The following is a 14,254-nucleotide window of genomic DNA, read 5'->3' as shown; positions in this document are numbered from 1 at the left end:
CGACCAGAAAAACAGTCTTGATTGTAAGATCCAGAAGCGAAGCATCGCGAAAAGGCTCAAAAAGAGCTTTAGCAAGGCTCGACAACAACACATTAAGGTCCTAGGCTGGGAATGAATTCTTAACGGGTGGCTGGACCCGAAGAGCCCCTTTCAAAAAAAGAGCAACATCTGGATGCGACGCTAATGAGGACTGGCTATCCCAAAATCGGAAAGATATGAGGCAGGACGCTGAAAAAGAGCTCCTCTATGAACTTTTGAAAAAGCCCTTTTGGGTGAAATGGGTCCCGTTGGGGCATGCTAGAGATACTGCATTAAAAGGATAAGTAAAAAAGAAACATGTGCTGTTGTTTAGTTTTTATTTTTGAAAAATAACAGAAAGAATCACAGCAGTAAGCAAACAAGCTGTATTTAAAAAGGAGGCAATCAGATGAGCCAAAGCTGGACATTCACACATACTTTGTGTATTGATGTAAATGGCTTTGAAGGCCCTCTTGCCATCCTGTAATTGAACCCGAATAAGTGAGGTATGCGGTTGCTGTGGTTGTTTCCAGTTTGCCTCACTCTTTCATCTTCTGCATCCTTTTAGTGACCACCGCTGAGCCCCCTAAGCGTGCTGAACGGTCTGCGCTTGTCTCCCCGCTTAAAAGGGAGCGAGACCAGGTCAGGGACAGCCCTGAGCTCCAAGGAAGACTAGCAGACTGGCTAACAGGTACCCCGAAGGGATCAGCCTGTCAGCCTGACCGAAGTCTGTGAATTCTTAAGCAGGCAGGTTGTAAAATTGCTTGAAATGTGAAAGAACCACAAAGTGAATGAAACTACATCGAACTAAAAATAATAAATGTGGAAGAGCAAAACTAACCTGCAGCTATGCATACAGAAGAGAAAGACTGGTGGGAGGAGCTAAGCTGGCCTGTGAAGTTTGATTTTTTAAAGTTAATTTCCCCTTTTTTAATTGTCATGTATTATTTTAATGTACAATGCTTTGAATTTTATGTTTAGCGTTTAGTCAAATTCTAATAAACTATGAAGTACTCTAGAGGCAAAGTGGAAAACCTTAAATGGTTCTCTTCTGCAATCCATGCAGGTAAAGGGAAATAACCCTATGGTCTAGAACAGGGGTCTCAAAGTCCCTCCTTGAGGGCCGCAATCCAGTCGGGTTTTCAGGATTTCCACAATGAATATGCATGAGATCTATGTGCATGCACTGCTTTCAATGAATATTCATTGGGGAAATCCTGAAAACCTGACTGGATTGAGGCCCTCAAGGAGGGACTTTGAGATCCCTGGTCTAGAATGTCTCACCTATTGCACTGGAAAATGGAGTTATTAAGTATGTCATATATAGGCTTTGTTTCATTACTCTAATGCTTATTTGTCAGATACCTTTGGTTGCTCCGACGAACATAGTTATCACCATCGATAGGTTTACGGTAAGTTGTAAGGGCTTCATTAAGTTGCTCTTCAATCAGGTCAACATACTTCATATTGTATTCCTAAAAAGAAAATCAAAATACAATGCCCATAGAAGAAAAGTAGCACCCTAATGCTCAATTTGACTTACCACCACAAGACTTGAGCCATATTTTCTACACATTCAAATACAAGAAACAGACAGTTAGGCAGTGTTAACTATAAGCCTACTGTGGATACCTGCACTGTTAAAAAATGTGGGTGCATAGCTATGATTTGCTACGCATTAGTTAAAATTATAATTCTGCATTTTAAGTAGCATTGATTGATCTAGGAAAACTATCATATATGGAAATAAGTCAAACAAAAAAAAAATACAGGATATCTTTATATCAGCTAATATGTCTTGACTACCTTCTGTAGCTGCCGTTCCCTTCCTCAAGTTCAAACAGAATAAATGGTAACATTTAGCAGAAAATAAAAGTGAATCATAAAATGCATTCTAATGACAGTGTGAAATAGAAACATTTGGAAGTAGGTATGATATGTTTGAGCAGTGATCTTCACTAATTTTTAAGTCAAGGCCACTTTGGATTCTAATGAGCTGAAGAACCACCAATTTATCTTACCATATGGGGTAGCAACACTGCTGACCAGCATGTGTCCATCAGCATCCTTCAATTTTTTTCAATAGAGGTATACATTTTTTCAATAGAGGTATGCATTTCCAAATACATTCTTTTAGATGGTTAAGAAACGCTCCATGCCACAAACTTCAAGCATGGGCAGAGAGGCAGGAAAAAAACCCTCAGAACGGTAGTAGGAGTCACCACAGAGCTTGCCAGGGACTGTCACTGGACCTGGACCTTCCATTGAAGAACAGTATGTTAGAATAATTATCACATTATGAAATCTAGGTCTCTGCTGAGCTCTTTCTTGTCAGTTCTGAAACATCTGATTATATTTAAAGAAGGAAATGGTAGAAATCCCTGCAATATACCATGCTGCAACTATGACAGTACATATCAAAGGACCTCAGTTATCAACATAGGAAAACCATTCAGCACAAAGGTATACTCAGGCTTCCCCTCTATTATTCAGCCTACAAAATGTGAAATAAGATGTCATATTGATAAAAACATGAATAAACTCTCACAGACATAATCAAACATCAGAGGCAAGACTCATGCATTGCTTCCAAGGAAAAGACTATTTAGGATTACTGTACTTAAAAGGAAATGCAAGTGTGGCCCTTCGTATGGGCCAAGGGGTCCAAGCCTGGAGCCCACACCTGAGCAATTCCTAATCCCTCCATCAAAGACCCTCCAGAGCCCCCAGCAGAGACCACCACCCAAATCTGCGACTAGCCTCCGGTTTCAACGCTAAGTGAGTCCTGATTGCTTCCATTGTATCCCTTTGTACTTCCCGCACCTCTACCTTTGAGCAGGACCCTTCAACTAAGTGTACTCATATGCTATTCAACTCTCCAGTTTCTACACCTCTCAACCTAAGCTGTAGGAGTATACCATCTCCTACCAGATTAGACCACGGCAACTCCCCTACAGGCCTCTCTCTCTCTGCCAGCCAAACCCAAACCTGAACTCCAGCTTCATCGTCACTGTAGGCAACAGAAAAGCCACATTTGCACCACACTCCCCCTTAAGAACACTGAAGATCTCTTTGCCATCATGAACAAGCTATTCATCTCCTACAAACAAGTAACCATCCTAGATGACTTCAACCTCCTAGACTACCTCAGCTCCTTGGGCTTGGCTGCTGACTTCTTGACAATCCTGGCTGACCTAGGATTCCACCAGACCATCTCTGCCACCACACACTCAGCAGGCAATATCCTCAATCTGATCATCATACATAGTGATCTCTATGCAGACACACTCCATTTTGTCCCCAACATCACAGCCGTCCCATGATCAGACCACCACCCAATCTCTTTCCACCTCCCAACCATAGCCAAGCCCACCCCTCACAGTGTTCTCCATTTGGTATGGAAAACACGCAACCCAAACTAAGTCAACCCACAATATTTCTCCACCGGCATACACAATCTAAACAAAACAAGTAACCAGGACATCCACTCTATCAACTCGACAGCCTCAACCTGACACAATGGGATAAAATCTCTCTAAGAAAGATTAGCCCAGTCCAAATCAACAAGAAAAACCTCCTGCAAATTATTTTCTCCCTGGTTTACAGATGAACTCAAATCTCAAAAGAGAAACCTAACGAGGGCCGAGAGGAATGGTTCAAATGCAAATGCCCACTGGTAAAGCTTATAAACCAACTTCAAAATCTGCCATCCATGACGCAAAAAAAGCTATTTGGGATTCCTGCAAAAAGATCCAAACAAATACAGATGCCTATTCACACTGACGAACCACCTCTTCTTGGTCTCCCAAGGGAACAAGCACAACAGCCCAACTAACCTTGATGGGAAAGTACTCTCTGCCTTCTTTCAAACAAAAATCAACAATATACATAGCAACCTTGACTCAATATCCCACAGGATACCTTGCCTTGTCAACCACCTTTGCCCAGCCAGGTACCCACCACATGGCTCCGTAACTCAACTTTATGCTGTTATGCATGAGGACCTCTCAGAGACTATGAATCTACTACGACCGTCCAAATCAATCCTTGATCCATGCCCATTCATGCCTACTAACTGGCAAAGACACATTTATAGAATCAATCCTCCCACTCATCAACACCTCTCTAATGACCGGAAAGGTGCCAATCATCTGGAAATCTGCCGTCATCAAACCTATCCTTAAGATGTCCCGCCTCGATGCAAATGACCCGTGTAGCTATAGACCAGTCTCCAACTTGCCATTTGTCTCTAAATTACTGGAGAAAGTAGTACTACACCAACTTAAATCCTTCATGATCAACAGGGAGCCCTCTCCACTTTCCAATCTGGCTTCTGAGCTTTCCACAGCACAGAGACAGCCTTAATGGACAACACTGATGACTGCTGGTCCCTGCTTGACAAAGAAAATGAAGCACTACTTGTCATACTTTGACACCACTTATCACCAACTCCTCCTTAACCACTTAGGAGTCATGGATTCTGCATTCTGCTGGTTCTTCTCCTTTCTACACCAGAGAACGCAGACCGTACTAATCGGCTCCAACAAGTCACAACCTAAGCCCAATGTTCTCCCTAGCGTGTTCCAGCCGGGCTTATCGCCCAGCTACTTTAAGTGAGCGCCCGACTGCCATTTTGCAGCTGCAGAGACCGCGCCGGACCGGTTCCGGGATCTGACATCGGACTCGCGACTCGGCGGTGGTTCGCGCATGAACTGTCAAGCGCCTGCTTCTTCCAGTTTGCCTGCACTCCATACTTGAAGGTGAACATACCTTTCCTGCCTAAACCACAACTTCAGCAGCATTTAATTCAGCATGCAAACTTCGGATAATGCCTGTTCTTCCACTCAGATCAGGTCTAACTGAGCATGAACAGAAGAACCAGCATTAGCGACCAAAGGATTTTCCACGAATCACGCCACTGCTCATGGTGGAGTATGGGCGGGGAAGGGGTAATTTGCATAGCGCACCAAGGGGTTGTATTTCGATTGGTCCAACGCCTTAGCACGCTATGCAAATTACCCCTTCCCTGCCCCTACTCCTTCACCGTGAGCAGGGGAGGGTAATTTGCATAGTGTTTTAACATCGACCTATTAAAACATTTTCGCCCACCCTCCAAATGTCCACCCCTTCAACGACCAAACTTTTGTTTCCCGCTGGTGCTGAGTGACCAGGCAGAAAGTTTTGGGCGGTTTAGGTCGATGGTTCTAACTTCCCTCTGTGCTTTCAACAGGATATTTTTGGAGAGAAAAAAAGTTGTAAGCTCTTTCAAGCAGAGACTATTTTCTTACTTTTAACTCTGTGCAGCCTGCGTTCTCTGGTAGAGCTATAGAAAAATTTAATATTACATTTTTGGAGAGAAAAAAGTTGTAAGCTCTTTGGAGCAGAGACTATTTTCTTACTTTTAACTCTGTGCAGCCTGCGTTGTCTGGTAGACCTATAGAAATATTTAATAGCAGTAGATCCTCCAGAAAGGGGAAAAAAAGAGTCCAGGGCCAGACTTGGCTGTGCTTTTCCCTCTTTGTGACTGCAGCGCTGCGTACATCTGAGAGCGCTATAGAAATATTTAATGGCAGTAGGTCCTCCAGAAAGGGGAAAAAAAAGAGTCCAGGGCCAGACTTGGCTGTGCTTTTCCCTCTTTGTGACTCTGCAGCGCTGCGTACATCTGAGAACGCTATAGAAATATTTAATAGCAGTAGGTCCTCCAGAAAGGGGGAAAAAAAAGAGTCCAGGGCCAAACTTGGCTGTGCCTTTCCCTCTTCTTTCATCACAGAGTGTTTGGGGTAGGTTAAGCCCAGACGAGCAAAAAATAAAAATCCTTGTAGCACTCACTGGTTCCTGTTAAAGTGACATATCTGCCATTCCTTTTTTTGTTCATATCTTGCCCTGCCGTAGTGTAAGTGTGCACTGAATAACCAATAGGCTCCCACGTTACCACTCAAGTCTTATTCATAGGTACTTTTCATTTTACCAACATGAGTAAAAAAAGTGTTCAGAAAACAACACTGCTCAGTTATTTCAGAAAAGAGATGACACAAACCAATGAAGGTGCAGCGTCAACTGCTGATGTGGCAATTTCAGACAAAGACATTGCAGAGGCTGGTCCATCAGGGGAAATCTTTTCAGCACACACTCTGCCAATTGATAAATCTAAGCACCGCTTATCCGGCATAAACAAACAATGGTTTAAAGAGTTTGATTGGCTAATGGTCAAAGAAAATGGTATGTAGTGCTCATTGTGCATGAAATATTCAAACAAACACCTCCCAAGGAGGGAGTTACCTTGGGTAAATGTGCCATGCACAAGAATTCAAAAAGAAAGCTTGCTGGACCATGAAAAAAGTAACACACACATTGAGTCTTCTTCTGATCTTTTAGGAAAGCATGTACTAGAGCAAACTGGAATTGGTCAAATTGAAAGATCTGTATCTATGTCAAATAACTTACAGAGAGATGCCTTTGTGGGAGCTTTAAGATCCATGTATTGGTTGGCAAAAAATGAGTTACCACATACAACGCTATTTGAAAAGCTGTTGGAACACTGTAAAGAAATGGGTTGTTCCTTTTTAGATCTCAATGTTGGTAAAAATGCACATTACACCTCAGAAAGAATAATGCAAGAATAGCTGGATGTCTTAGCATCAGAAATAAAGTCTAACATACTGAAAAATGTGGACACTGAAAATTTTTTTCAGTATTCTGTGTGATGAAACCATAGACATCTCAGTTGTAAAACAATTAATTATTTACATTAAATGTTTGCCAGGTCACTAAACAGGTCAAAATTAGTTTTGTATCAACCCGCAATATGAGTGATGGCAAAGTGGAGACTATAACCAACATTCTGAGTGAGACTATGGAAATACTAGGCTTGAAAACTGCTAATCTTGTTGGACTAGGGTCAGATGGAGCAGCTGTTATGATTGGGAAACAGAAAGGTGTGGCAAAACTGCTTAAAGATAAAACATCTGGACTCTTGGTCAACTGCCACTGTGTAAACCAGGGGTGTCCAATGTCGGTCCTCGAGGGCCGCAGTCCAGTCGGGTTTTCAGGATTTCCCCAATGAATATGCATGAGATCTATGTGCATGCACTGCTTTCAATGCATATTCATTAGGGAAATCCTGAAAACCCGACTGGACTGCGGCCCTCGAGGACCGACATTGGACACCCCTGGTGTAAACCATCGATTGGCCCTTGCAAGTGCCCAAGCAGCAGCTGCCATACCTTATTTAACAAAACTGAATGACATCTTAAGGCAGCTGTTCTAGTTCTTCCAAAATTCTTCAGTTAGGATGGCTGGTTTAACAGAAATGCAAAATATTCTGAACATTCCCCAGATTAAGCTGAAAATGGCCAGTGACACTAGATGGCTGTCTCATGCCTCTGCAGTACAGTAACTACGACAGTGCATGATGAGTGTCATAGCTGTGCTGGAAAGAGAAGCTACTGAACGAAATGATATTACAGCTGAAGGATTAAGCAGATGTATTAAAACGTACAATTTTGTTTCCTCTCTGATGATGCTTTCAGATGTATTACCTTTGTTGTCCAACTTATCTAAGGCTTGGCAAAGGCAAGATGTCAATCTTGCTGAAATTGAGCCAATTTTGCTCGCCACATGCAGTTGAAAGACACTCCTGGGAGATATTTTCAAAGCCTTCATCTTTGTCTGGCAGAAGAATGGTCAGATCTCCGCATTGTCTATACACAGAGTGATGTAATTGCATTCAAAATTGCAATATATGATAAATACCTAGAGACAGTTGTCAAGCACCTAGATGCAAGATTCCCTGACATGCCAATTATTTCCAGCTTTTCAAAAGTTTTCAATGCAGAAACTCACGATTCAAGTGAGTCTGCTGAAATTCTTTTTGCTCATTACTCCAAAAATGGTAGCCCTCCAATTTTAAAATATGAAAGTAGCAGGCAAGAATAGACAGTTGCATCAAAAATGATCAGAAGTCAATCATACAAAGACTTCAATCCAAAACAAATTTTACTAAAAATGGCAACAACAAAAGAGCTCAAAGAGTCGTTTCCAAATTTAGCCAAACTAGCTCATATTGGTCTAGTGATCCCAGTGAGCACAGCTGAATGTGAAAGGGGTTTTCTGCCCTTAAAAGGATCAAGTCATGTTTGAGAAATCGCATGAATCAAAGCACACTAAATAATCTCATGCTGATCTCCTTGGAGGGCCCAGATCCTGAGGACTTTGATTATGGGAAAGCTGCAGACAACTGGGCCTCTAGGAAAAAAAGAAGAATAAATATTTAACTGAAGACACCTTTTGCATATGCAAGTTGGCTTTGGAGGTAAAATTATGTCCTTACCTGATAATTTTCTTTCCTTTAGTCATAGCAGATGAATCCAGAGACTAGTGAGATGTATCAAAGCAGTCCAAACGTAGGGAGAGAAATAAAGAAGCGAACGGGAAATCCCTCGCCCCCAAATCCTGCCCTGTAGCACGTGTCCAAGGAGATTCTACATTCCAGAGAGTATGTTACCCTCGATCATACAGAGGCTACCCTCCCTAGCCTATGTGAAAAGGAGCCATCCTTGCCTGAGAGCACCATGCTGTGGAAAACACAGCTACATCCCACGAATAGAATGAGTGCAAAGCAGCCTCCCATCATATCTGACAGGCCCCAAATATCCTCCTGTGGAATGGAACCATCATGCCTGGCAATGGTCCTTAGCTGATGTCAAAACCCATGAGCACCACCGGAGACCAGACCTTTTCCTCGCAAGGGTCTAGGGCATAAAGCCTGGAAACGGGACAAGGGAAGACTCCTCCTCTAACTGAAGGCCTCTGAAGCACATATCTATACAGCTCCCTCAGGAGGCAAACTGTTGACCAAAGTCAAGAAGAATGCCAGAGGAGAAGCAATATAACAAAACTACCTGGGCCCCGAAGTGACAAGTGCCTTTCCCAGAGCCCCCAAATAGATACAGCAACAACATCAGATACTGAGATATCTGATCCAACTTTTAGCCCACTCCTCTACATTAATGACCCAGAAGGAGTGGAAAGAAAAAAACTCTGATCCAGAGAGAAAGAGCTGCAGCTAGCCCACAACTAGCCTAGCCCAAGCTGTCAGCCGGCCGGGATTAAACAAGGTACACTAGGCTGCCAGTGAAATGGTGCCCCAGCCAGGCCAACCTCAACTAGGGCCTGCTGAATAGTGAGGGCAAAGGAATCACTGCCAGAGGCGGTATCCCTCCTCCAAGAGGAGAAAGACTGACAGCGGTGGCACCGGCAACTGCAGTGACACCCCCCTCTTTTGTGGCGGGAGGGAAGGGCCTTGGCCGACCGCCCTCAGGGCCTGTTTCCGGCCGTGCGCGACTACGGCTGAAGCAGCCTCGGCTGTCCTACGCAACAAAGTAGTAACAAACTCCTCCCACCAGCACCTCTTCAAAGAGAATGGTGACTTCTGTAGCCCCGTGCCCACAGAACAAGTGAGCTTATGGAACTTAGGTAGCCAGGTTCTTCAAGGGGGGAGGGGGGAAAGGACCTGAGAGCCAGGTGTTGCCCCCCAAAATGGCACTGTACAACCCCCATCCCGCAGCTCAACTGAGGCCTGAGCCGCAGGAACCTTTCTCCCCTGAGGCCTAAAGCCGCAGGAACCTTTCTCCCCCACTGAGGCCTAAAGCCACAGGAACATTTCTCCTCCACTGAGGCCTAAAGACACAGAAACATTTCTCTTCCACTGAGGCCTAAAGCCACAGGAATATTTCTCTTTCACTGAGGCCTAAAGCCACAGGAACATTTCTCTTTCACTGAGGCCTAAAGCCACAGGAACATTTCTCCTCCACTGAGGCCTAAGCCACAGGAACATTTCTCCTCTGAGGCCTAAGCCACAGAAATATCTTTCAAAATCCACCGTAGAATCCAGGAGATGTGAGGAATCCCTGTAGTCCAGAAGGCACATCTAGTAGAGTAAGGGACCTGGGAGGTTTCCAGGTGTTAACTTGAGAAGGGATGCTGGGAGGGCCCAGGTGTACCTTCAAAGCTGAAACTTGATGGATGTAATCCTACTAGTTTCTGGATTCATCTGCTGTTGATGACGAGGAATATTTTTTTCTTTTTCTTCATTAGGTGTCCATATTTTTTTTTCATTATTTTCACTTTTCTTCCTGACAGCGACAATACTTGTGGTGCTTGGTTTATGTCATAACAATTGTTATTTAAAATTTTTGTTAGGATTGCAGGATCCTGAATTGGATATTTTTTAAATTGAATAAAAATATTCTGGCACAAGTGTTGAACCTTAAAAAAGTTTGGAAAATAATTAATGATAAACTAATAAAAATAGTACACATTTAATTTTCCCCACCACCAAATTTCCCCGTCCCACCCCACCCGGCTGGAAAAAATTTCTGGGGAGAACACTGTAAGCCCATAAAATACAGAGTCCCCCAAGGGGCTTTACTATCCTGGCTCCTTTTCAACCTGTAAATCAAGCCTGTTATTGACATTGCCCATAAATACAAAATCAAAATCCACTCATACGCAGATGACATCCAACTACTTCTGCTAGGAAGAGACTGGGCCTTTCAACTCACCAACCTACATAACTGCCTCACTGATATGAAGAATTGGATGGCTCACACCAAACTCCAACTCAATGCATCTAAAACCAAACTCCTCTGGATCAGGATGAAGAACTCACACTTCACTCGCCCATCAATGTCAAGGGAATCAACAACTCTGACCGTGAAGGACCAGGTCCGCAGCCTTGGCGTAATTCTGGATAGTCACTTATCATTCTCCACTCACATCTCCCAGGTGGTTTCCACCTCATTCTATTATCTTCGACACCTACAAAAGATCTGACCTTACCTCACTGAACTGGACTTCATTCAGCTCCTCTATTCCTATGCACTCTCGTGTATGGACTACTGCAATTCAATATTTAACGATCTCACAGCAAAAAATCCGAATTGTCTACAGCAGGTAAAAAACACAGCAATCCGCCTCCTAAAGAACTTTGACAACCACGATCCCGTCTTGCCTATGTTACACTCAGCTGTCCTTTCAAAGGACATAAAACCTTCCACCACATGGCACCTAGCTACATATCCACCAAACTGCACCCCATGTGCCTAGCCATTTTCTCTATTCCAAAACTACTACTATTAATCATTTCTATAGAACTGAAAGGCGTATGCAGCGCTGTACATACTGCGAAACAGCTCTGCATTCCCCCTGGAAGATCCCTCCAATTGGAAACAGCATATAAGCGTTCCTACAATAACTTTCTCCCCAAGCTATGGAACCAGTTGCCCACGCAGATCAGATCACTAGATCCCATAATAATCTTCAGGAAAGCAGTGAAAGCCTTCCTCTTCTGACGACCTAGACCTGGTACGCCACACATAATCCAAACCCTTGCAAATTGTCCCTTGCATGCATCCAGTACGCTAATGATGTACCCCTCCTGTCTGTTTGTAGATTGATCTTCTGCCTGTCTGATGAAACAATGTATGTCTTCATGTAACCCATCCTGAGCTTTCTGGGAGGATGGGATATAAATCAAAATAAACAAATAAATCTTTTGTTAGAATTATCTGACATTTCAGAACTCCAATGAAAAGCAATCTAAATCATGCATATAGGGAAAAAGAACCCGATGTTCAGCTACAAAATGGGGGGGATTAGTACTAGGGGAAAGTAACCTTGAAAAAGACTTGGGTGTGCTGGTGGATACAACAATGAAGTCAATGGCACAATGCGCAGCAGTCTCGAAGAAAGCAAACAGAATGTTGGGTATTATTAAGAAGGGTATTATAACCAGGACGAAGGAAGTCATCATGCCACTGTATCGTGCGATGGTGCGCCCGTACCTGGAGTACTGTATCCAATATTGGTCACCGTACCTTAAGAAGGACATGGTGATACTTGAGAGGGTTCAGAGAAGAGCGACAAAAATGATTAAAGGTATGGAAAACCTTTCATACGCAGACAGGTTGGAAAGGCTGGGGCTCTTCTCCCTGGAGAAGCGGAGACTCAGGGAAGACATGATAGAGACTTTCAAGATCTTGAAAGGCATAGAGAAGGTAGATAGGGACAGATTCTTCAGCCTATTAGGAACCACAAGAACAAGGGGGCACTCAGAGAAGCTGAAAGGGGACAGGTTTAGAACCAATGCTAGGAAATTCTTTTTCACCCAGAGGGTGGTGGGCACCTGGAATGCGCTTCCGGAGGATGTGATAGGACAGAATACACTACGGGGTTGCAAAGAAGGATTGGATAAATTCCTGAAGGACACGGGAATTGAGGGATACAGAAAGAGGTAGGGATAAGATTATGAAAGGGTATAGATAGAAGATAAAGGGAATGAAAGGGTTTTAGACAAGGATAACTATACAGGTCATGGACCTGATGGGCTGCCGCGGGAACGGACTGCTGGGCGAGATGGACCTCTGGTCTGACCCAGCGGAGGCAACTTCTTATGTTCTTATGTAACTGAAAAGGCCTAGAGTTTTAGCCATCTGTAGAAGTTGAAGGCATAACCTGATACTATTGGAGGAATGCCTGTTAGAAATAAACCCAATTGTTCTGAAGAAACTAATTGTTCCATCAGTTTAGAAATATGACCTGCTAAGATTCTGGAATAAATGTTAACATCAATATTAAAGTGATAGGCCAAAAGTTTATAATTTCGCCCCAGTTTAGAAAGAACTAAAGTTTAAGCCTCACTTTAGGAAGAACTACAGTTAATAGGTTCCACAATAGTACCTCTCATATTATCCTCATAAAGAAAAACAACTCAATTTAGGAATAAGCTCAACTGAAAACTTCAAAATAATTCAGTTGTAAAACCATCCATGCCTGAGGTATTATTTGCCTTAAAGGAATGTAATGCATTTTTGATTTCTGTTCTTGTAATGAAGGTCTCTAGATTCATTTTGTCAACCTCAGAGTGAGGATCTTTAATGTAAGATTAGGGTCTTACCTGGATAATCTTCTTTCTATTAATCTCCTCCACAAACTGGACTTGCAGAAGCAAGCTTACAGCTTTGAGCACTTTCCATTTAGAGGTGGAGCACAGTGTCCCTCCCAGTTAAGTCCAAGGCAATCAAGCTCCACTGGAACAGAACACAAAGGAAGAGGGACATGGGGAAATTCCCACATACATAATACAGCTATGTTATGATCTGTAGCTTAGAAAATAAGAATTAGAACAAGACTGCATAGCAATTAAAAACAACCATAGATTTAAAAAAATCTTGTTGTGTGCAACCGACACCAACATTAAGAAAGCCAGAGGCTGAGGAACACACTCATTTATACAGGATCTCTTTGTGCCTAGCCATCTGGCTGACAGGAGAAGAACTCCAAGCCTGGAATCTAGAAACATCCAAGGCAAAAAAGCAGACAAAACATATATTGAGGGTGGGCCTTACGTACTCTGGAGGAGATTAACAGAAAGAAGATTATCCAGGTAAGAACCTAATCAGACATTCTGTTACAACTCCTCCAGAGTCCGTATGTATGGTGACGTACCAAAGCAATGGCTGACATCTAGAGTGGGAAAGATGAGCCTGCCTGCAAGTCCGAAGATTCAAAGGTGGCACCCTCTCGAGCCACCACATCCATTTTGGAAAATCAGGGAAAAGTATGCAGAGTAGACCAAGTAGCTGCTCTACAAATCTCTGCAGCAGGAACTGCCCAAGACTCTATCCATGACAACATAGAAACATAGAAAGATGACAGCAGAAAAGCAAGCGAATCTGAGATTGCAATTTGCTTACCCGGGCCTCTGGGAGGAACACCTTCCCCAAGGAGGTGTCGAACAGAGCTCCTAGGTTCTCCAGGTGCTGAGAGGGGGCCAACCGGCTCTTGGAAAGGTTGACAACCCATCCCAGCGATTGCAGAAACTTCACCACCCGAGCTGTGACCCGGGTGCCCTCCTGCAATGACTTTGCTCAAACCAATCAGTCTTCCAGGTAGGGATGAACCAGATTGCCCTCTTTGTGCAACACCTCCACGACGACCACCATAACCTTGGTGAACGTCCGCGGAGCCGTGGCCAGACCAAAGGGAAGCATACAGTACTGATAGTTCTGCCCTAAGATTACAAAACACAGAAAGTGATGATGGGAGACCCGAATTGGAATATGCAGGTAGGCCTCCATCAGGAATATCAGGCCTTCCCTGGCTGAACCACCAGAATCATAGACTGCAGTTTCCATTCGGAAGGATGGAACTTGGAGAGCCCTGTGACCCCTTTCAA

At 43.5% G+C, this 14,254-nt stretch overlaps 1 protein-coding gene across 5 annotated transcripts in view; it reads right to left on the bottom strand.

The window, feature by feature from the left end:
- Positions 1-14,254, bottom strand: part of RICTOR (RPTOR independent companion of MTOR complex 2) — a 607,299-nt gene that overhangs the window by 199,656 nt on the left and 393,389 nt on the right. For all 5 annotated transcript variants that reach the window (XM_033932568.1, XM_033932543.1, XM_033932533.1 and 2 more), the window contains one exon: positions 1,384-1,493. In XM_033932568.1, coding sequence (XP_033788459.1) covers positions 1,384-1,493 — 110 coding nt within the window. The remainder of the gene's footprint in view (positions 1-1,383; positions 1,494-14,254) is intronic.

This window comes from Geotrypetes seraphini, chromosome 1 (assembly GCF_902459505.1).
Source record: "Geotrypetes seraphini chromosome 1, aGeoSer1.1, whole genome shotgun sequence".
NCBI lineage: Eukaryota > Metazoa > Chordata > Amphibia > Gymnophiona > Dermophiidae > Geotrypetes > Geotrypetes seraphini.
The sequence above is the reverse complement of the archived record's forward strand: the minus strand, read 5'-3'. Positions and strand labels throughout refer to the sequence as shown.